Below are 22,806 nucleotides of genomic sequence, written 5' to 3'. Positions count from 1 at the left end.
TGGGACAGTGCCAGGTACCATTCTCATGCTAACTCCTGGGGCAAGCCTACGAGGCAGACTGTCATTGTCCTCATGTTAGAGCTGCAGGGCTTAGGCACCAAGAGGGTCCCTCGCCCAGTGTCATCCAGTGGCTGTGTCAGAGCAGGGACTCACAGCCAGAAAGTCCCAAGACAGGCGCCTAGTCTCACCTCTACCCTGCACTGGACCTGGGCTCCCCCACCCTGTCACCTGTGGCTGTCACCAGCCTGTCACCAGTCCGCCCTGTGCCAGTGCATAGCAGCAGGGAAGACAACCTCCAGAGCCAGCTGGGTTTCTTTCTGTTTCTGGCAGCTCACCAAGGGACTTCCTTTATGTCTCATAAGCCAGAACCATGTCACAGGCAGAGGCTGCTGAAAGTCATGTCTGGGCATCTTCCTGCAAAGGTGTCAGGCAGGAAGTGAGCAGAATGGCCACTACCCAGCAGCTAGCCATCTCTGCACTATGTCAGTCACTTTCCGTCACTATAACAAAACACCCCAGGGCATCAACACGTGAAGAGGAAAGGTCCACTTTGCTTCCCAGGTTTGGAGGTTCCAGTCTACGAGGAGTTGACCCTGCTTCTCCGGGCCTGTGGGGAGGCAACACATCTTGGTGAATCACATGAAGGAGCAAAGCCCTGCTCATCTCACAACCAGGAAGCAAAAAGAGGAAGAGGAAGGAGCCAGGGTTCCGGGACACATCCTTCCAGGACACACCCCCAATGGCCTAAAGACTCCCTCCAGGCCCTGCCTCTTAAAGCCCACTACCTCCCAATAGCACCACCCTGAGAGCCAAGCCTTCAGCTCCTGGGCCTTGGAGCACTGGACACCCAAGCTGCAGAGCATGAACAGCAAGCTCTCCAGGACTGAAGACGTCCCTCCAATGTGCTTCTCTCTCTCCATGCTTTTTCTCTTCTCTTTTTTTTAAGGAAGATATATTTTTTTAATATTGCTTTTTTTTAATTTTAGGTGGACACAATATCTTTATTTTATTTCTATATGGTGTGGAGGATCAAACCCATTGCCTCATGCATGCTAGGCGAGTGCTGTACAACTGAGCCACAACCCCAGCCCTCTGCTCTGTTTAAAATTAGTTTTACGGGGGAATATGCATAAATGACAGTGCTGGTACTTGACGTGGAGAGCCAGGACACCAGACACACGAGGAAATTAACACAAAACGGGCCGACGCTCTGACTCGGTTCCTCTCTGCCAGACAGCTGTGTGATGAGCTGCTCCACCCTGTGTGGAAGCAGAGTCTGTGGTGCGCTGGGCGCTCCCCACCCCCCATCAGGGCAGAGAGCTCCTCCCCATCCTGAGAGTCACCCTCCATCTGCGGTGTTATCTGAAACAGGAGCCGTGGGCTTCACCCTCACACAGCAGGCTGGGCGCAGGCGGCCATCCCCAAGTCGCTCCTGGAGTTGGTGAATCGATACCTCGGCTCCCCAGTAAACAGCCGCAGTAGAAGTGCTCCTAGGAGAGTATTTTATAACATTTACCTGCCAGGGAATTCTATTAGACCTCAGTGCATCGAAAGGTGCGTTCATTTATATACACAGAGAAAGTAACATATTTCATGATGTACGTCACTCTCTGCAGGACTGCAGGACTGAGCACCTGGCCAGTGGTAAATTGGCTGCCTCTGCTTCCTACATCCCCACCACCCGCTCCTGAAGTTCCCCGAACCCCTCAGATGAATTGCTCTGGGGCCTCTTCCTAGGATCTGTTTCCAGGGGACCACACTAGACATGGGCCATCGTTACCCCAGCAAAATTGGGAGAGGTGCTGTTTCTCTGTGCTAGACAATGCTGTGTTAGACTCGAGAAAAGTGCACATGGCTTCTCTGTGAGGCCCAGACCCACCTCAGGGATGCACCCCATCCCTCCTATGCTGTTCTACAGCCTCTCAGGAGCCCAGAGTCATGTTGTGGTGTTGCCAGAGACCCAGAAATGCCACGGGGCACACAGACAGCCCTGCAGTGACCCGGAGCATGGCGGCTTGTGGGCAGGAAGGATGGAGTGTGTGCTGTAGGATCTACACTCCTATCTCCTGGGTTCAGGGTGTGCCCAGTGTTGGCAGGGACACAAAGTCAGCTGGCCAGAGCCCCAGCTTCTTCCACTCTGTCCCCTTGGAGTGGAAAAAGTACAGGGGGCTTTCCCCTCCCAGAGGCAGCAGAAAGGAGCATTATATTTGGAGTTTGCCCATCATTTTTTACAGGTTTTACCCAAAATAAAATAAAATCACACTGGGAACTCAGGAGGGGAAGCAGAAAGTGTGGTGTTGGACGGGGCCAGGGGGCCTGGGGCCAGGGGGCCAGGGGGCCAGGGGCCAGGGGCCAGGGGGCCTACGCATATTCAGCTGAGGCCGTCTCTGAAACTCAGGAGTGCTCCAGTTGGAGCCCAGTCTCTTACAGTTAAAATCAAAAGAAACAGAAAGTCGACAGAAGGGCGCTGTGATGTCAGCCCCGTGTGATGTGCCATTCAACCTGCAGGCTGCTCCCCACAGGCTCTCGGGTTCACGGGAGACGGGATGCCCGGGACTCTGCAGGCCCAGCCTCTGCAGCTCTGCCTAGAGCAGGGGCAGACTAACCAGATAGCCTTGAAGAAGGTCAGCCCTAACCCCTTGGGGCTCCCTGGCCAGCCCACACTACATGCTGACATTCTGCGGCCACTGTACAAGGGCCAGGCAGATGCAGAGTCACAGGAGAGCAGCTGTGTGTGTGTGTTGGTGGAGGCCACTTGGGGATACCGTTGAGCTGGGACTGACGTCGGAGGAAGGGCTTGGAGGTGGTGGCAGCACAGAGATTTGGGGAACATTGGGTCCTGGATCTGTGTGTGAGAGAAGGTGGGAGTGTACTCCCTGGTCTTGGGGAGGGAGGTGGAGATGGACGCCCCAGGGCCTGGGGCATCCACAGGCCACGAGGAGGGGAAGGCCAAGTGCTCACCTTGGAGCCCTAGGAGAGCCCTGGGCACTCAGGCCCCCTGTGGGAACAGAGACCACCACCCGGGAGCCCAGCCTCCTGGAGAGACAAGGGGACCCAACGCCTTGGAGTTGGACAGCAGCGGGCAGGCTGCACCGGGGGAGAGGTCTCGGTGTTCCAGCTCTGAAAGCAAGCAGCTGGGCAGTGGGCAGCCCTGAGCATGGCTCACCCTGAAGGGAGAGCTCAGGGACAAAACGCACGCCCACGTGAGGGTGTGTGTCCCTGTGGGGGTGTCCCTGCAGCCATGACAGAGGCCAGGACCCCAAGTGTGGAGAACTGCAGAAAGTGAAGGAAGCCAGAGTGTCAGACTCCTGTGTGTGTGAGGTGGCATCAGTCTCTAGGCTCCGGACCCCCTCGCCTTGCCTCTGGCTGATAGTGGAGAGCTCAAGTCGGAACCTCTGTGTTCAAGTTCAGACATATGTAATGGGCTCTCTAATGCATCCATTCAGGAGCCCAAATTCCTGGGTTCAAATTCCACCTTCATTATTCTCTAGCTGTGTGGTTTGGGGCAAGTTACAAAACTTCTCTGTGCTAGTTATAAAACAGGACGCTGGGATAATTGCAGGGTGGGCCTTTGTAAAGCATGGAAACCTGGTGCCTGGTGAGATTTGAGAAGTGTTTGCCCTGTTAACTTGACTGGCTCCACACTCCTTCCCTGCCATGTCCTCCCTGCAGAAATCCAGGGGAGGACAGAAATGGTCCCTTGGCCACCTCGGCCCTGGGCTGGTGCCACAACAGGAGTGCTGAACTTGGGTGGAGGGCTGGTCAGTGGCCGCAAGCACAGGTGAGGGCTGGGTCACGCGGGACCCAGGGTGACGACTCTGTGTTTCCTCTTCCAGGAGGCGGAGATCCTCAACACAGCCATCCTCACTGGGAAGACGGTGGCCGTCCCCGTGAAGGTGGTCTCCGTGGAGGAGGACGGCACCGTGACGGGGCTGCTGGAGTCCGTGGAGTGCAGGTCGTCCGATGAAGACGTGCTCAAGGCGAGTTGCCCCCTGTCCCAGCAGCTTGGCCCACCCGCTGGGGCCTGACAGCGCTGGCCCTCCCATCACCTCTGGGAATCCTGCCCCTCACATTGGGGATCCTCCCCGGCCCCACACGGAGCAGGATCAAGGCTGCCCTGGAGGTCACCTCTGGGCCAGGCTCCCTCCTGACCCTTTCTGTTTTCCAAGTGCTTTGGGCCTCTTCCCAGCCCCTGGGGGTGTGGTGGTGGGATGTAGGGACCACTGCCCTCTTGGTGGCTGCATCAGGGCTGCAAGGGGCAGGAAGGAGGAGCCCAGGGGCTGGACTGATGGCCCTCAGCCCAGAATGATCTTACAGCTGAGCATTTGTGTGAAGTCAATGGAGATGTAAGTCCGCAATTTCGCCCAGCTCTGGTTTGCAACACTGGCCAAGGGAGATGAGGAACTCCCTCTGTTCCTGGTTCCCTGCCCAACCCACAAGTATCTACCCGAGAGAGTGAGAGATGGGGAGGGACGGCACTCACCCCTCCTTTAAATTCCATTGATCCCTTCCTTCCTCGCAGCCTCCTTTCTCTTTTTAAATTAAATGCACAAGTGATTCAAGATAAAGGCACAGGGAGATGGATGAGGTGGGGGACTCAGTCTGGCTCTGCCGGGAACCTTGTAGCAGGCTTCCAGGCAGCAGAGGAAAATGGATTTGTGGAGCTACCACTGCCCAGTCCAGAGCCCAGCTGGCTGACCAAAGCAGTAGCACCTCCTTGGAGTGAGCACCCCAAAGCACAGGGAGCCAGGCCCCCACCAGCAGCCCCACAGTAGGCAGCCCCGCTCCTCTGAATGGAAGGAACCTCACCTCTCTGCATGGCAGGGGGCGGCCAGGGAGGGAGCCCCTGTCCCCCCTAGAAAGCAGTCGGCAAACGCAAGCTGAGTCCACACCAGGTGCTGGGCCCTGGCTAGATGTTAGGACCACAAAACCAGAGGCACAATCCTGTCGTTACAAGCTCGGCAAGAAGTCAAGGGTGTAGGAAAAAGCAAGACCATGATCCACCACTCCCACCCACATGTTCCCGAATCTTCTTCTCGTCGAGAGGTGGTAGCTCCTTCCAGATGCTCTGGCCAATATCCTGGTTCATCCTCGATTTCTCTTTCTCTCATGTTCAATCCCTCAGCAAGTCCTGTTGCTCATGCTTTAAAATACATCTAGGATCCAATCCTCCTTCCCCAGTCCAGGGCACCACATCTCCCCTAGATCAAGGTGATAGCCTCCTTGCTGGCCTCCTGGGCCTTCCTTGCCCACCTGTGTCCTCTCCACAGCCACTGTGAATGCAGCAGCCAGGGTGCAAAGTGCAAATCCGTCACGATGCTCCTCAGCTCAGATCTCCTCCCCGCTTCCCTCCCACCTCCGCGGAGAAGCCCAGTGCCCACAGCCCAGGCTAAGCCCAAGGGGGCTGTATGCTGCCTGCCGCTGGGCCTCACTCCCACCTCGCCCCTCCTGTCTCTCTTTTCTGCTGTGCTGCCATCTTCACATTGCTCCACAGGATGGGCACCCCTCCAGCCTCTGCCTGGCCTCTCCCCGAGGTGTGTGGGCGACCTGCTCCCTCAGTCCCCCTCTCAGCTGGCCCCTCCTGAGTGCCACGTGCACACCTCAGGGATGCTGCGTGCTGTGCCTCCACCTACCTGCTCAGGTGCCTGCTGTTGGCCTGTTTCTTCCCGGGTGCACCTGTGCATCTTTGCATTTAATCTATTCATTGTCTGACTCTCCTTCCTGGACCTTCCACCCGCCCGGTGAGGTCAGGGTGTGTGGCTCAGGCCGCCCACTGCTCTAGAGGATGGATCTGTGGCTGTAGAGTGGGCAGGGCACCTGCTGGCCTGCGGGGTGCTCGTCTGCCTTCTGTGCGGGGGAGACCCAGGCAGCCTGGGGGGCTAAGGGAGGAAGGGGAGCCGGGCTACAGGAACCCCGCGGCCCCTGGCACTGTGACGCTCGGCAGCGGTGTTCTATTCAGACACCAGGATGATGCTCCTCTGGACTTGACGTCCTAACGCAGGAGCTGCGTTATGTGTGGCTGGAGTCAAAGTTTCAGTGGACAGGATAGCACATTTCTTCTCCCCCCGCCTGGCTCCTCCTCGCTCCTCTGCTCTGTGCCCGTCCGCCCGTTCCTGGACCTCCAGGGTGGTCTCAGAACGGCTAGTTGGGCACTTGACTCTGGGAGGCCAAGGGGCAGCCGTGGTCTTGAGGGTAGCGGTCACGCCTAGCACCTGCCGGTGCTCACTCCCCTACAGGAAGGCCCAGGCCACTTGACCCCACAGCCACCCTGTGACGTCCTTACTGTCATCACCTTTACTTTCCGGGTGAGGAAGCTGAGTGTTGGCACATCCACAGGGACAGCGCTCCTCAGTCTCATCCCCAAGCCAGTCCCCTCTGCCTCCATCACTTCCCCCTAGAACATGGTTGGCAAACTTGGCTGCCGTGGAACCCCATGACAACCAGGTGGAATTCAGAGCTCAGTGTCCATGTGTTTCCCATGGACGGCAGCCTGGCTGATTCATGGGCAGGTAGTCAGAGCCACAGTCAAGACTGTGAAGAGCTGAGAAGTAGGAGGGAGGTAAGATGGCCTCACAGGGAAAGGGCCACCTGTTCTTAATGCAGGGGGTTATCCAGAGACCCCACTGAGGGACTCTGAGGGGCCGATCCCCCCGCCGGGGGACATCTACTGGGGGACCCTGCTGTTCCTGCAGATGCCTGCAGACTCTCAGTCCTGGGACTAAGCACGGTCCCTTGTCACTGTGCTTGTTGAAGGAGCATGTGAGCTGTGTCTGTCCACTCCTGTGGATGTGTGTCGGAACACAGTGCTTAGATTGTTCTCCTGGATGTCGAAATCAAGACAAGTGGGGATTTCAGCCCCTGAGGAAGTGGAGAGATCTGGAAAATGGGACAAAACAGGTCAGAGAGGCACCGGCCTTGCCCTGTGTCCTGGACTGGCTGAGGACTGAATCCACTTCACCGGGCCCCATGCCCTGGGCAGCAGAGAGCACGTTCCTATGGCACTCAGAGGCGGGTGTGACAGGCCTCAACACCACCAGCCATGAGCGTCCCACGTGAAACCTCTGTCATCTAAGACCTAGAAAGAAAGAAGCCCCACGGGTCCCAGGCCACCCCTCGTCTAGAATTTACACAAAAATCCCAGAGAACATTCAGACCGGGCACCACAAGCCCAGAAGATAAAGCCAGAGTCCATTTAAAGGAGTAAAGACCACAGGATGCAGGGTAGCCGCAAGCCTCTGGCCCCACCCACCCGAAGGTGCAGGCTGCTGTCCCCAGGGGGAGGGCAGATGGGAAGAGCCGGGCTGGGGAGTACAGCTCCGAGGTACACTGCCTAGGGGAACCGTATCTGATAGACAGCAGCTCTGGCTCCTCTCACTGTAAACGGACACGGAGGCTATGACGGTTCTGTGTCTGCATGGTGTGGGGAACATCTCTGAGAGTCACTGTGGCCAAGAGGATGTTCATTCCTGAGTAGGAATCTGTGTGGGCCAGCTCCTCACTCCAAGAGCACCGGCACCAATCCCTCCTGGATGTGCCTGTTTAGACCCCCATGAGGCTTCTTGAGCCTAGGTAGTGACGTTGCTTAGGACCTTGCTCACCCCCAAATCCATTCTCAGCCCAGGAGTCACAGAGGTGCTTTGAAAATGAGGGCCACGAGTCGCCCGTCACACACCAAGTCCTTCCCGTCTCCCTGCCTTCCTTAGAGGCCTCTAAGGCCCATCCATCTCCCACACGCTTTCCGCCCCCACCGCCCTGCCCAGGCCCCCAGCCCCTCCTGCTCCAGGCCCTCCCTGTACCCTCCTCTCTCCCGTGGCCCTGTTGAGCTCTCTGCTTTGTCACCTCAGCCTGTGGCTCAGCTCCCCACAGCCTGGACAGCAAGACCACGGCTTCTCCTTGCTTTGTGCTTCTTCCTAGAACTGCCAAAGAAACCTCAGGCCACTCTGGGCTGTGTGTGCCCATTGACTGCCAGGTGAGGACTCCTGGTGTGTGACCCATCCCCCTGGGCTGCTCCCCAGTGGCCTTTTGGAGGCATTTCTGGGGAAAGTATCCAGCCAAGAAGCTCCAGGAAAGGAGGATGGAGGGGGCCATGTCACAGGCTGTCACAGAGGACTCGGATGACTAGGAGGGGGAAACATATCTAACACACAAGACACACAAAGGGCTCAGAGCCATGTGTTCTTCAGGCAGGGAAGGGACACTGGGCCCTGGGGTAGGGATTTCCCAGGGCCTTATGTGCAAAGGAGGGACAAGTCCAGGATGGTCCAAGGATGACCTGCAGAGTTTCAAGAGCTGAACTGGTGGGAAACTTTAGTCCCACTCAGGAGAGTAAGAGCAGGTGAGCCTGTAGATGGTGTCCTGCACGGACAGGGGCAGGTCAAGACAAGAACAGGAAGGAAGGACGCAGCCCACACTTCCTCCCCATGGTGGCCGTCTTCTCCCTAGACAGAGAAACACAGGATTGCAGTTAGGATCCTTGGGAGCTCCAGTGGGGACAAGAGGCTCCGCAGCTGGGGCTCCTGGGAGCGGCAGGGGGCAGGTAGCCAGTGGAGCAGACAGCCACTGTGCATCTCCACTTCCAGGGTCCCAGGCTGCAGGGCACAGAGTCAGGCTGTAATGCCCAGTGGCTGCAGGGTCGAGAGCGTCTGTTCCAGGGAACTTCACAGCAATCTCACTGCTGCAGGATTTGGCCCTTCCTAGGACTCCAGATCCTAGGTGAGGCCTGACTTTCCCACGTCAGAGTGGCCAGTCCTCAGTCGGCCTGTGTGGACATGACACAGACCTGGAGGGACTCAGGGCCAGTGGGCCTTATTCCTCTCCATTGCTAGAACGAACCAGCGGCCTGGGACGTGTAGTTCCTTGAGAAATAAACAATTTTTTGAAAAATGAATGATGAACTAAATCCAGGTTTATGTCAGGAGTTGATGAACCTCTACTTATTTAAAAGTGTCAGACCCTCCGTTTCCCCTCCGTGGTGCTCCTGGTTCAACTGACTTGGTCAAAACACACACTTTGGGTTGAACGGGCTACTTGGGTGGAATCAGTTCGGAGGCATGTTATTTGCTGCATGCTTGGATGCAGGGAGCCAGCTACTCACAGTGGGTCAAGGGCGTCCTTGTGGGTGGTGGCCAGCGCCTTCCAGGTTCCTGATGGCCATGAGGGTGATCCTTACTGAGTCTCCTTTATTGCTGTGATGGAAAGTATTTATTTGATGTCTAGCTCTGTGACTAAAAAGCAATTGCTGTGTGGAGAGGGAAAACATTGACAGCAGGTGCATTAAGGCATGTGATAGATGCCATAGTCATTCCAAAACCTCTAAATATGCAGGAAATTAAACCCGGTATCACCAGCAGAAAGCATGTAATTGGCACAAAGCTGTGGTATTTTCCTTTGGCGTCCAACCTCGGAAAGTCGAGTTGTGAGTGATTTAGAAGTCAGCTCTCCACTGCTGAGCCCCTGTCTCCATGTCACACTGAACTTGGATCTGTGTGTGTCTGCTGCGACCGCAACCCCCACTTATATCAGGAAACCTCACTCATTGAGACAGTGGTGCCTAATTAGTGCCCAGCCAGAGGCACATTCCTGAACCCTGATACGGCAGAGTTTAGATCCATCAGGAGAATCAGAGGCAAACGGGTGTGCGTGAAGCCCTGCACAAGTGTCACTCACTCCAGAGGGTGCCTCCATTTCCAGAAGGTGCCTCTATTTTCAGAGGGTGCCTCCGTTTCCAGAGGGTTCCTCCATTTCCAGAGGGTCCCTTCATTTCCAGAGGGTGCCTCCGTTTCCAGAGGGTTCCTCCATTCTTGGCCTTTCCGCATCTGTGGTTTCTGTTGCGAGAGTTCGCCTTGGAGTCTCCATTTCAAATATAGGGTGACTTATAGACTCTTCTTCCATCTTCCCCCAGGGGATGGTCTTTGATCCAGAGAGAGAAAGTGCTAGAAGATGTAATGAGTGTTTGTGACTGAGATGAAGACAGTGCTTCAGGCCCTTTCCACCAGGAAGTACTGCTTTCCCATGTGACATTGTAAAAGTGGGGGGTGTCACCACCAGCAGGGAGGCAGGGGCCTCTCTGGAGAAATGTGGGAGGCTGGGTTTCATGCCAGGTAGAGCCAACCCCAGCAAAGGGAAAGAGAGTGCAGGTGCCACAGGATGGCCATGCAGCTCCCAGGAGGATGGAAGTGACATCACTTCTGTGACCATGCGCTGGAAGCTGTGTCCCTGGACACGGCTGCACCTCTGACCATGTGAATCAGCAGTGGCCTATGTCTGTGGCACAGGTCAGCAGCTATGAGGATTCTCGTGTTGCTTTGTCTTGTTTTCGGTGCTGGGGATCCACCCAGGGCCTTGCACTTGCTAAGCACGTGCTCTGTCCTGAGCAACACCCCAACACTGTGCTAAAGTGACCTTTAAGTGATAATATCCAGATGTGGGTGCTTCCCTGCTGCAGCAGCACCCCACCTGGGCTCCCTCGGGCCAGCCCTCCCAGCCTCGTTTGCTCTGGGCTCCTGTCTGGACCCTGAGTGTGTATTAGGCTGATGTTTGCTGCTGCAGTAAGAATTCCTGCCCACCATCTGGTGTGGCCTGACAATAAGAATAGGTTTTTCTTGCTTGACAGTCCAGCACCTGCAGTCCTCATCTTCTTCCATGGGACGACGCAAGGATCTGGTTTCCCTGAGCTGGTGGCACTACATCACTTGGGCTCTGCTGTGGCCAGCGAGGGGAGGTGTGACAGGGTGGAAGGCATATGGGGTTGGATGACTAGGCCTGAGGGTGGGGTTCTTCTGCTGGCATCCCAGTGGCTGGAACATGTGTGGTCTTGCTTACCTGGGAGGGAGGGATTGGAGAGAAGAGAGCAGGGAGCCTGGAGCGGCAGGCGGTTGATTCTAACATGACACTTGTCACTCAGTGTGAACTATGGTCTATGCTTTGATTTCCCTCCTTTTATATTATGTGAAATACCTAGAATGTCTTAAGAGTTTAGTTTTACTTTAATTTTATGAATTCTGAACATTCATAAAATGTTAGTATTATAGAAAATTAAGTCTGGATAAATGAAATTGTCTATTTTTGACTGGGTTTGCCATGGCTATTGTGATTAGCGAGTAACGATAAGAGCACTACTTCCCACTCGGTGGCTATTCTGGTCCCGGCCCAGTTCTACATGACAGATGAGGACACTGAGGTACAGAGAGATTAGGCATGCGTCCAGGCAGTCTGGCTCAGGGCAAATCAGTGAGACTCTTGATGGAGCTGGAGATAAAGGGGGGGAGGGGTGGCAGTGAAAGCAGACTGCCTGCAGGATGCAGGGGTCCATGCCTTGGGGAGTCACAGGGACAAAAGCCCAGAGCCCTTGTCCTTGGAGGACATCTGGACCCCTTTCCACTGGGGCTCGCCTGAGCCAGGTGGCTGGGAGAGTGAGGGTCAGGAGGTGAGGCCGAGCTAGAGCCCAGTGAACCTGAGAGACAAGGCTTAAGTGGGAGATGCACAGGGCAGCCTTGGGCTAGCCCCTTTTTAAGTCAGCAGGCTTCTGCATGTCCCACAGGTGGGCAGGCAGCATGCCCATCCTCCCGGGTGGAGGCCCCCACGGAGCATCCCGAGGCTCCTGCAGAAAGCTCTGGCACATTTCAAACCCCTCAGCTCCACGGCAGCAGGTCAGCCACTCAGTGCCCAGTCTGCAGCTCTAGTGCAGCTTCCCGGCGGCTCTGAGGAATTATGGTCAAGGCAGCTCAATTTAGAAGTTTTCCAGAGGGCTGTCCGAGAAATAACCTCTCAAAAACAAGAACGCTTCCTTAGATCTGTGTGCACCAAACTCCAGAGCAAAGTGGCTTAGAGTCAGTGATAAAGAAACATGGACGATGGGTGGAGGGTAGACAGCTGATGACCTGGAATGAACAGGTAGATGATGGATGATTCTTTGTGCTGCCCTCTCGACTCTGGTGAGGACAGGAAACAGAGCCTTAGAAATGCTCTTCACGTGTGCAAGGTCCTTGGCGCCCTGGGCAGCCGGCTAACCTCCTCCGTGCTTCTGTGCCATAGCACAAATGGGCCCTGGAGCGTCTCTCCTCAGAAGTAGAAGTGGGAATTCTACGCTCAAAGTTCAGCCTCAAGTTCAATTCAGAGAATATGCAGTAATTTAAAAAACAAATAGGTTCAGCCCAGGTTCAACCCGGCTCAGGTTAATTGGCTTTAGACTTGAAATTCAGTGCGATGATTTCCACTTCAGTGCAGTGTGGTCTGTCTGGCAAATTAGTCCCGTCTCTGCCTCGTGGGCCTCAGCTCCCGGTCAGCTCAGGGCTGCAGTTCCTAATTTCAGAGCCTGAAGCAAAAGCACACTCCACCCCCCCCACACCCGACCTCCCCCAAGCTCTTGTCCTGTGTCCCTGCAGTTACCCTACCACGTCTCTGAAGATTGCATAGGAAAGACAAGGTGTGCCCAGCCCCCTCAGTGTCCAGGACATCAGGGAGCTGGAGGGACGGGAGCAGGGAGCTGGAGGAGAGGGCAGCCCAGGCACCAAAGGGCAGGTTCTCCCACCTCAGAGGGGCCTGTTCACGAGGCCAGTGAACTCAGTCTCCCGTTGCCACAGCCATGGAGAGCTGATGGCCCCAGCTGGACCCACCATACCTGCCCCCTGGCCTGGCCAGTACAGGAACCCTGCAGCATAGCCAGTAGCACCAGGCCACTGTGACAGCCTACACCAAAACCAAGGAGTCCTGCCCCAGGTGTCCTTCTTGCCCATAAGCTGCCCACAGAGGACGCTGCAGGTGGAGGACATGAAGATGAGCCGGGGGACGGGGAGGGACTTGGGACTCTGTTCCCTTTTCTGTCTGCAGTGCCCGTCCCCTGCATGTGAATGTGGTCTCCTTGTTCACTGAGAACATTTGGCTCAACACCAGCTGGGGTGTGGGTGGATTTGTAGGGTACCTCCTGTCATCCAGAAGGCCAGCGTCTCCCAGAGTTCCAGGAAAAGCCAGAGAGAGGGTCCCAGGGCACAGGTGCTTCGTAACCTCTGCTTGGGTCACGTCTGCTAGTGGCCCATGGGCCCACCCAGACCCCTAACCAAACCTGAGGTCAGGGAGGGAGATGCAGAATTGACCTCTGGGTGGGAGGGTCAGCGATGCCCTCCCGTCATTGAAAGTGCGTGTGACACAGCCTGGGGGATCTGTGGCCATGTCACAGCCAGCCACACCGTGCATACAGGAATTGTTTGTAGAAGGTACCGAGGGGACTTTCAGCAGCGATGTTGACTGCACCCCTTCTTCACCCTCTTCGAGTCTTGTTTAAATGTCACCTGAAACCGTCCTCTGCCATTCGTCTTGCTTAAAGTCTGATGTGCTTTTCAACATCACTCTCAATCCCGTACCCCATCTATTCCAGACCATTTGCCATTTTCCAACGTACGACGTGAACTACTTATTATACAGACTGTTTCCAGCTCTCGGTGTCTCAGTAGAATTCATGCCCTTTGAGAATGGCAGCCTGCGTTGGGCTTACTGGCTGGCACAGCCCAGTGGGCTCTATCCCAGGAGGCACTCAGGAGGCCCTTGGCGAACACGGGGGTATTTTCAATGAATGAATGCATCGGCTAGGGAACTTACAAGTAAGAATGAGATAGTCCTACCTGCAATCCCACTGAAAGGATTTAAAGTCATTTTTTCCTTTTGCCCCATATATTCCTCATCTCCTGAAACCTTAACCTCACCAATTCTAGACATGAGCAGGGGCAGGGGTCCCCAGCCCAGCACCACACTGACGAGGAGGCTCCAGTGCTTCTCAACCACACCACGGAAGGCCTTCCCTGGTTGTGTGGGTGTGTCCCCCCCAGCGTGCTCAGCAGGGGCTGCCCAGGTGGCAGCTTCCAGTCACAGGCTGGACACAACCCTGTGTTGTCACTCTGATTCATGACAGTGGGGTGTGCCAGGCCAGCCATGCGGGTCAAGGGCCATGGTGCTGTTTCTGCGGCTCATCGCTGAACTTGCCCCTGTGCAGAGCTGCTCAGGCTCCCCTGCTGCCCTCCACAAGGCGAGTCACCAAGAGCACTGGAGTTCCTCCTCCACTCCGAACGCCAGTCAGTCACCAAGGCCCGCAGACTGCACCAGCCGGGGTCTCTGGAGCAGGTCCTCTTCCCTCCCCCTCTGCTTCCCTGACTCCCACATGGCCACCACAAGGGCACACACACCGCCCTCCTGCCTCGAAGGGAGCGCCATGCACCCAAGAGTCTCACATGCTCTCTGCCGTGGCAGAGTCTCTAAATGGATTCTAATTCCCTCTAATGGAAGGAAATGTGTTCTCTGTCGTGCTGTGTGCTGGAGAGTCACTAGAGCCAAGTGGCAGAGCCTTGCCCATCCCGGGAGGCAGGGACCCCCTCTCTAGAGCGGGGACCGGGAGAGCGTGTTCCTGGTGTTCCGGCCCCTCCTCCCAAGGAACAACTTTAGCACGGCCTGGGCTGGTTGGAGGGAAGGTGTCCTGAGATGTCAGGGGTCAGAGTTCTGGGTCCCAAAAATCATTCTTCTACAAAACAGTCACCCCCTCTGTACAGAACAGGGTGGTAGAGTCACACTGAGTGTGACTTCGTCATGGGAACCCACTGCTATGTGATCTTGAAGGGGGAAATATGCACAGAGAGGCAAGGATCAAATAGGTAGGGGGTTCGTCCACCGCTCACATGCTGGGGCACCACCTGGGCATAGGCCAGCAGGGAGCTAGAGTCATTCTCCCTGACCATGTCCCTTCCCAGATGCCCGTTGGTACAGCACTGGCTATTTGAAGATCACTAGGTTCATACAAAGTGACCGGAGCATGATCCCTGTCCAAGGATCTCATGTTCAACCAAAAGAACCAACCAGGCCCCAGGATGGGAGGCAGCAGGACCATGCTGGAATCATGGGGATGGTCCAGCTTCAGTATGATGTCATCCCTTGGAGACTGTGAGCTGTAAGAAGTGCCTCACATCCTGACCTGTACATGAGATTCGCCTCCACTGCACCCAGAAGTGTTCTGGGCATGGGAACTACAAATCTTGAACCTAAGGACCAGTTATCGCTGACCAACAGGGACATGAAAGTCACCCCAGGGAGAGCAGCTATCATCAGAAAGACAAGTTCCAGTGAGGACCTGGGGGAAGGGCCCCTGAATACCCCGGAGGCGATGTCACTGTGGACACAGCGTGGAGCTGCCACACAGTTAAAACTGGAATTGCCATGCCGGCCAGCAAGCCCACTGCCCAGTGTAAGTCCACAGGAAATGAGATCAGCACGTCTAGGAGATGCCTGCTGTCTTGGGTCATTGCAGCACTAACCACAGCAGCCAAGAGATGGGGACAGCCCAAATGCCCCTGAGCCGATGAATGACTAAGGCAAGTGTGCTGCCCATCTACCGGGGAGTGCCATTCAGCCACACCCAGAGGTTGGAGGCTGACAGTGAGCAGCAGAGGGTGGCCTCGAGGATGTGAGGCCAGATGGAAAAGCAGGCACAGGAAGCCTATTGCATGGTCAGCCGTGCACGAAGGTCTAAGTGTCAGATTCACAGAAGCAGCAAGCAGAACAGCAGCTACAGGGGCTGGGGGTGGGGGACCCCCCACCAAAGACCCAAGGGTCCAGCTGGGAGGAGGAAGTTCAAGAATGTACTGAACAATGTAGCAGCTGCCGTTAATAATGTGCTGCTTGTTTGAAAATCACTAAGATCATTTCCAGTGTTCTCACCACACACTCAAAAATGCTAAGTTTGTGGGGTGACGCCCATGACGGCCCTGTCCAGCCCTTTCATTAGCTCTGCAGATGTCAAAGCACCAGACTGGGCACCATGAGGATGGGCAAGTTTTGTCAGATGGAACCATTAATTCATGAATTTACAATCAGCGTGAAAAGAAGAAAGAGCTAGATAAACTAGCAACAGGAAGCTCAGTGGACCCAGACATGGCCTTCGCAACAGAGAAGGATTTGGGAAGCCGGTCGGGAGCGGCAGGAGGATGGCACTGCCAGCCGAGGACATCACTCTCCCAGCACCCTGCCCGTGCCCACATGGCTTTCTCCCAGAGGAAGGAATTGGGGTGCTTGCTGTTAAATGGCATTACCGTATGAACAGTGTAGTACGGCATCAGAACCCCGCTGTTGACATCAAGCTCCTCTTGCTCCAATAAGCAGGGACATCATCCATCCCTTCATGAGGCCCAGGTATTACTCTGGGTAAGTGTTTATAAAGCCAGGATAATGTTTAATAAAATGCATTTATAAGTATTTCCTTCTTGTTTTGAACTACAACTTATATAGTTACTCCAGACTTCAAGCAATATGGAGATGGTCTTGCCTTTCTTCAGGACGCTTGAAAAAAAAAATTATAACTTTTCCTCCCATCCTCAGCAATGCAGACTGTAGAAAGAGCCGGGCATTTGCAAGGGTGGACAAGTCCATTAGGGAGCAGTTAAATCTCTCTCCTAAAGAGCCAATAAATGCATTCGTCATTGTGGACATTCATAAAAATAATAATGGACATTTGTGTCTCGGTTCCTAAAGGGAAGTGACAGTCTATGAATTAGTGGCAGAAATGATATGATCGAGACAAAGCGATCCGAGAGGAAATTGAGGCTTCGGAAAGGAGGTGACAGGATTGAACACCAGCATAAATATAAATCACAAAAGAAGATTGGCTTAATGCAGTATGCACGTCCAAAGGTGCTAAAAAGACCATCCACTCATCAGATGAAGGATCCCTCAGGCTGGAAATCTTTGGTGAGAAAAATCCTGGCTCCAAACAAAAGGAGTTAGCTGATATGAGAAATAACCCATCAGCTGGGAAGATCCGGGCTTATGAATTTTAGGTGCAATACAAGAAATACATCTGGGAGCAGAAAGTATCATGCCCTTCATCTCAACAGTCGTTTTTCTTAAAACAGTCCATTTCGAAGACTTGTTGGAGCCATCCCTGATTAATCTACCCACAAGTCGCTGCCGGTTCATTTGTTCACACCCCACGCTGCCATCCACACCCAAGTCTGGTGGTGAATCAGTTGATGCTGCGAGGAACTCATCTTTTATTTATTCACAGTTTGCATATGGCAAGGGCTTTGGGAGCAGCATCCCTCTTTGCCTCACCCCTGACCTGGAAGGAGCAGCTCTAAATGAGAAAGGCTTAGGAGAATTCATGATTATTCATGGAAAAGTCAGACCACCCTGGACCCAATTAAGAACTGGCTGTGGTCCAGCGTGGCGCCCCGAAGTCTGCACACGAGCACCCCGTGGCAAGCAGGAAGATCGTAGGTGGTAAATGGATCTTCCTGAGATACAATATTTGCGTATTTAAACAATGTGTCAAAAAATATATAAGTAACACATCAAAATTAGGATTGCAAATATTTTCCTTAGAAGAAGATTCCGGGGATAATAGCAGCAGTGGTGGGGTGTTGAGACCCAGCAGGCAGAACAAGAACCTGGTATATGCTGGTGACTAACCTGGAAATCCTGCAGCTGAAAACGCTTTGCTTCGTTTGACAAGTGTTTCTGGAAACCCCTCTATGTCGACCCCACTTCTAAGACTACAGAAGTACAGAATTGAGCAAAACAGAGGAAGGAGCTCTTTACTTTGTGTTCTAAGAGATGGACGTGTCATTCGGGATAGTATCTGAGGACGTCAGTGGATCAGACTAAACGTGTTAATAGAAAAGGTTACAATCCAGTCTGCATGACATCAGGTTCAGATATTGGCAGCTCTAGACGAGGCTACGTCGCAGCTGCATGCTGTCAGGGCTCCAAGCTGGTTTCCCAGACACCCCTTTGACTCTATCACAACGTCCTCCTACCATCAGGTCTCACAGTTAGGTTGCCTCCTGGCTGCAGTGGATATTGTGTTCAAAACTCTTGGTGCGTAGCCAAGTGTAGGATGAGTGTCCTCTCAGACAACAGTTCTCAAAGTATAGCCTCCAGACCAGTATCTCCTGGGAAACTGGTAGCCATACCCTTCCCCATAGCTACTGAATCAAAATCTCTGGGGCCGAGGCCCAGCAAAGCCCTTCAGATGACTCCTTTACATGTTGAGCTTTAAAAACCACTGCTTGCCGAAAATGCTACTTGGATAAAAGCAGCCAGTTTTCAGCCAAGATGAATTTGGACTGCAGACAGAAAGCAGGGTTGAAGGCTAGGGCCCTGGCTCCTCTCTTGGACACAAGCTACGGTGATGGAAGTGGACATGGCTTGAGAAGAGGTTCATGTAGTTCAGTGGGTCTCAAACAACAGCAGTTCCCCACTAGGGACATCGGCAGTATCTGGACTCTTCTGTGGTTGTATCTAAAGCAGGTCATGCTACCAGTCTCTGGAAGGTAAAGGACTGGGTGGCACTGAGCAGCCTTTGATATAGAGGACAGACACAAAGCAAAGACTTCCCCAGCCCAACACTCCCACAAGGTTGGGGGCCTCTGGGTTAGATGAGCTTGAAGGCACAGCCCAGCTCTGGGAGTCTCCCCCACACACAAACCTGAAATCGTGCCCAGTCACAGAGGCCAGACGTGGAGCCACCTTCCTGTGTGACTCAGAGAGCCCAGAGAGCCTGAGGGAGGATCAGTGGTTTCCGGGGGTGAGAACAGAGTGGCTGCTGATGGGCATGGGCTTCTTTGGGGGCTGGGGTGATCAGGGAGTGGTGAGGGCTGCAGACTCCTCAGATACTAAAGCTCACCCACTGAGCACTTGATCTTTATGGAGGTGGATTATATCTCCCTGAATCTTTAGTGTTAAAAAAAAAAAGGGTTGGATTGAAGAGCTGAACAGAACACTCTTTAGTGGAAACCACTGTCCCAGCTCTCAGAAAACCTGGGCTATAACTGAGCTTATTCCCCAGGTAACGCACTTTTCAAGAATAATCACGACTTTCCTCCTACGGAGTCTCAGTCTGCCGTTTCATCTCAGTGAATACAGCTGTAGTGCCCACCTTTTGCAAAAGCCTTGATTGTTTTGGAGACCACTCAGAGCAGAGGAAAAAGACTCATTTCCAACACCTCTCTTCAGGTGGGCTCACTCCTTCCACCCACAAGTATCTGGGGACCAGCAGCCACATGCCACCTCTTCTGATGACCACCGTCTCCCTCCGTATTCGGGGTAAAGCTAGTTCTTTGCACTTGGTCCCCTACTTGGAAACACAACCCAGGGGCTGGGCCAGCTGTCAGAGGACATCTGCTATTTGGACTTTAGTGTTTAAGAGACGTGGACCTGTAGATCCGTCATGCCCAGCATTGTGCAAAGTGGGTAAAAATAAATTCCACAATGTTCGAGGGATGTGTGAGGAAGTGGGCTTTCACGGGGGGAAAGCTCCTGGCCCCTCACCACTACAAGGAGAGACATGCTGGGCCAACTGTGGACTGGATGCCAAGGAGGGACGCCACTCCTGAGTGCTGCTACAGGTGTGAAAGCCACCTGCTACTGGTCTTGGATGCCAGGTGTTTATGGGAGCCGTCTGGGGAAGTTATCAGCCAGTAACTAGAGACAGAGGGTAAAGGGGAGCAGCTGCCTCTCCTACCAGGGCCAGCAGGCCCTGAGCTACAGAGCAGTGCCCCTGCTGCAGATGGCCAGCAAGGCTTGTGTCCCTGAGCTTGGCTCACTCCCCATCAGCGTGGCCTTGGTCTCTGGAGGAGCAAGCACACTCTGGAGTTGGCAGCGGTTCCTGGGGTGGCCCGTAAGTGTGTGTAATAGTTCCCACAGAACTTCATGTCAGCTCCATGTTCTACTTAAAAACACCTTAATTTTTGGTTTTGCTTCTGTGCTTTAGTAATCATGCAACATGGGCCAGTGTACACCGCATTAATATCAAATTAGTTGCCAATATTTAAGTTCTTAGATAGTTGACCTTCACTTGTTCTAGAAAGCCCACTGCCCCCAGCCAAACACTAGTAGAGCCCAGATACAACTGTTCCTGCAGCCCACAGGGGTCTTCCTTCACTCTGCACTGTCGCCAGCTGCCCCCAGAGAGCCCCTACCCTGCACCCAGGAGACTTAAGAACCCCTGTCAGGTGAACCCATGCACCCAGAGGCCACCCTTCTGTTACCTGCCCTCTGCCCTGGTGGCATCTGCACCAGAAAAGCCTGCTTTAAAAATCACACACAGAGCAGGCGCAGGGGCACACACCTGTGATCCCAGCTGCTTGGGAGGCTGAAACAGGAAGATGGCGAGTTCCAAGCCAGGCTGGGCAGCTCAGCGAGACCCTGTCTCCAAATGAAAAATAAAAAGGACTGAGGATGTGGCTCAGTGGTAGAGTGCCCCTGGGTCAATCCCCAGAACCACAACTAAAATCAAATCCTGAAGACCAAGCCGACTCCCTGATGACACGCTCTCTAACTCCTCACCCCAGCGAAGCGCTTCCTCACCCACAAAATAGTAAGTGGAGCAGCTGCTGTTTCACGTGGTGGGTGTGGGAATTAAGATAATGTGACAGGTGGGACGGTGGCCCAGTAGGTCAGAAGTCGAGGAGCAGGGCCTGGCCCCCTCTTCCTGACCCGATTTCCCATCAAGGCCACCCTTGGACCCAGTGGGAAGGGGACATGTGTCCTCTGATGTGATCCTCAGAGACTGGCTTCCTGGGACAGCAGAGAACCTGTCTGGAGCCCAGAGAGAGACCCCAGCGGGGCCAGAGGCTGGTCTGAGCCATCTCAGTGGCTGCTGGACACAGGAGGCAGAGACTGGAACACATGGAGCAACGTGGACTGCATTCTTTTAAAAAATATTTCATTAGGGCATTGTAATTATTACATAATAGTGGGGTTCACTCGGGCATTGTAATTATTACATAATAGTGGGGTTCACTCGGGCATTGTAATTATTATATAATAGTGGGGTTCACTCGGGCATTGTAATTATTACACAATAGTGGGGTTCACTAGGGCATTATAATTATTATATAATAGTGGGGTTCATTAGGGCATTGTAATTATTATATAATAGTGGGGTTCATTAGGGCATTATGATTATTATATAATAGTGGGGTTCGTTAGAGCATTGTAATTATTACATAATAGTGAGGTTCACCTTGACAGAGTCACACATGCGTGGAATACTATTGGCTCCATTTCAGTCCCAGAGCTTCCTCTTCCTCCACCCTTCCCTCTCCGGTTCCCCTTCCTCTATTCTCCTGGTATTCATTTTATTTATTAATCATTTTTTGATTCGTGCTTTATAGATGCACATAAAGGTGGGGTTCCTATATGCACAGGGCATGATGTGGTCAATTTCACCCCACCCTTTCTCCCTTTTCCCGACCCTCCCCCCTCCCCTTCCATCCCCTCCCTTCCTCCCTCCACTGGTCTCCCTGCTATCTCCATGGGATTCTCCTCTTCCTCCCCTTACTTTGCTCCAGCTTCCTCATATGAGGGCAAATATTCAGACCTTGACTAATTTCTAATTTCTGAGTTAAATAAACTCAGCATGATATACTCCAGTTTCATTATTTCACGCTTCTTTATGGCTGAGTAATACTCCACTTGGGATGTGGAATTATGTAGGATACACAGGATGGTGTATATCTACCCCATTCTCTTTATCTCTTCACCTTTGGTGGGTACCTAGACTGGTTTAGTCCTTGGCCGTTCTATTCAGAGCTGCCATAATTCTCCACGTGGCTGTGTCTTTATAGTGTGCTGATTTTAGACCTTGTGTGTAAATTCCAAGGAGTGGGATACAAATACCATAATAAGTGAATGGGCAAAAGAACTACACAGACTTTTCTCAAAAGAAGCAATACTGACAGTCAACAGAATACATGAAAAAGTGTCCGACGTCGCTAGCCATCAGGGAACTAGGAATCAAAACTCCATCAGGATTTCATCTCGCTGCAGTCAGAATGGCAACTATCATGAATGCAAATAATAAAAAGTGCAGGTGAGGATGTTGGGGGACAGGTACACTCCTCCATTTGTGGGACTACAAATTAGTACAACCACCCTGGGGAGCAGCGTAGAGATTTCTCAGAGTCTAGGAATGGACTCTCCATGTGACCAGGCTGTCCCACTCCTCGGTATCTATTTGTAACGAATCATTCCTAATTTGTCCCTCTTTTAAACTTTTCCTGCTACCTTCTGCCACAGACTCTCGTGTTTATGCAAACAGTTGATAATGAAGTCCCCACATGTAATTTCCTCCTCTCTTCCCCCTTTCTACCACTAATCTAAGCACCATCTCCTCCCAGGCGAGTGTCTATGGCTCCCTGGGGACTTTGTTGTTACCCTCTTCAGATCATCCTACACTCTGACTTTTCCCCAAAACTATAAGCCCCACTTTCCGCTCTCTGAATCCCGAGGAGCCTCAGGACCCTGAGCTTGCTACCACCCCATCAAATTCGATTTCTCCAGTCAACTGAACTCTGCTTCCAGCTTTCCCTCTGCACTCAGGACCCCGCTCCCGGCTAGAGGACATCCAGCCAGACAGCAGGTACTTTGACGGCTGTGGAGGAGAAGCCATGAAATTATATATCATACATTTAAATCCAAGATTAATTATGATTATCTGAGAAAGTACATTATGTTCTTAATAATCATTACCATTTGAAAGTTATGCAGGCATTAGGACGACCAGATGGTTTGGGGCTTTATTTTCAGTTAACATTCAGTTTTTAGGGTGGAATTCATATCGGCCAATGTATTTTTATAAACCCTGTATGTTTCGTTTGTATTTTTCGGTAGCCATGGTTTCTATAGTGTTGGCATTATGTTCCCAATTCATAAAAATGCATCGGTGACTTAACACAGATTAATTGAAGTGTAAAATCCAGTAATTAAGCTGGTGTATCTAGACTGATGGCATGAACACAGTGGTGGATGAATTTGGTGCATAAATCGCTG

General features: G+C 53.2%; 1 protein-coding gene across 1 annotated transcript in view; it reads left to right on the top strand.

The window, feature by feature from the left end:
* Positions 1-22,806, top strand: part of TMEM132D (transmembrane protein 132D) — a gene marked incomplete at both ends in the record, with an annotated part of 481,494 nt that overhangs the window by 413,314 nt on the left and 45,374 nt on the right. Inside the window, one exon of the mRNA XM_081288230.1 lies at positions 3,837-3,980. Coding sequence (XP_081144356.1) covers positions 3,837-3,980 — 144 coding nt within the window. The remainder of the gene's footprint in view (positions 1-3,836; positions 3,981-22,806) is intronic.

This window comes from Spermophilus citellus, assembly GCF_964194105.1.
Source record: "Spermophilus citellus genome assembly, chromosome: 3".
Taxonomy (NCBI): domain Eukaryota; kingdom Metazoa; phylum Chordata; class Mammalia; order Rodentia; family Sciuridae; genus Spermophilus; species Spermophilus citellus.
This window is presented reverse-complemented; position numbering and strand designations above follow the sequence as displayed.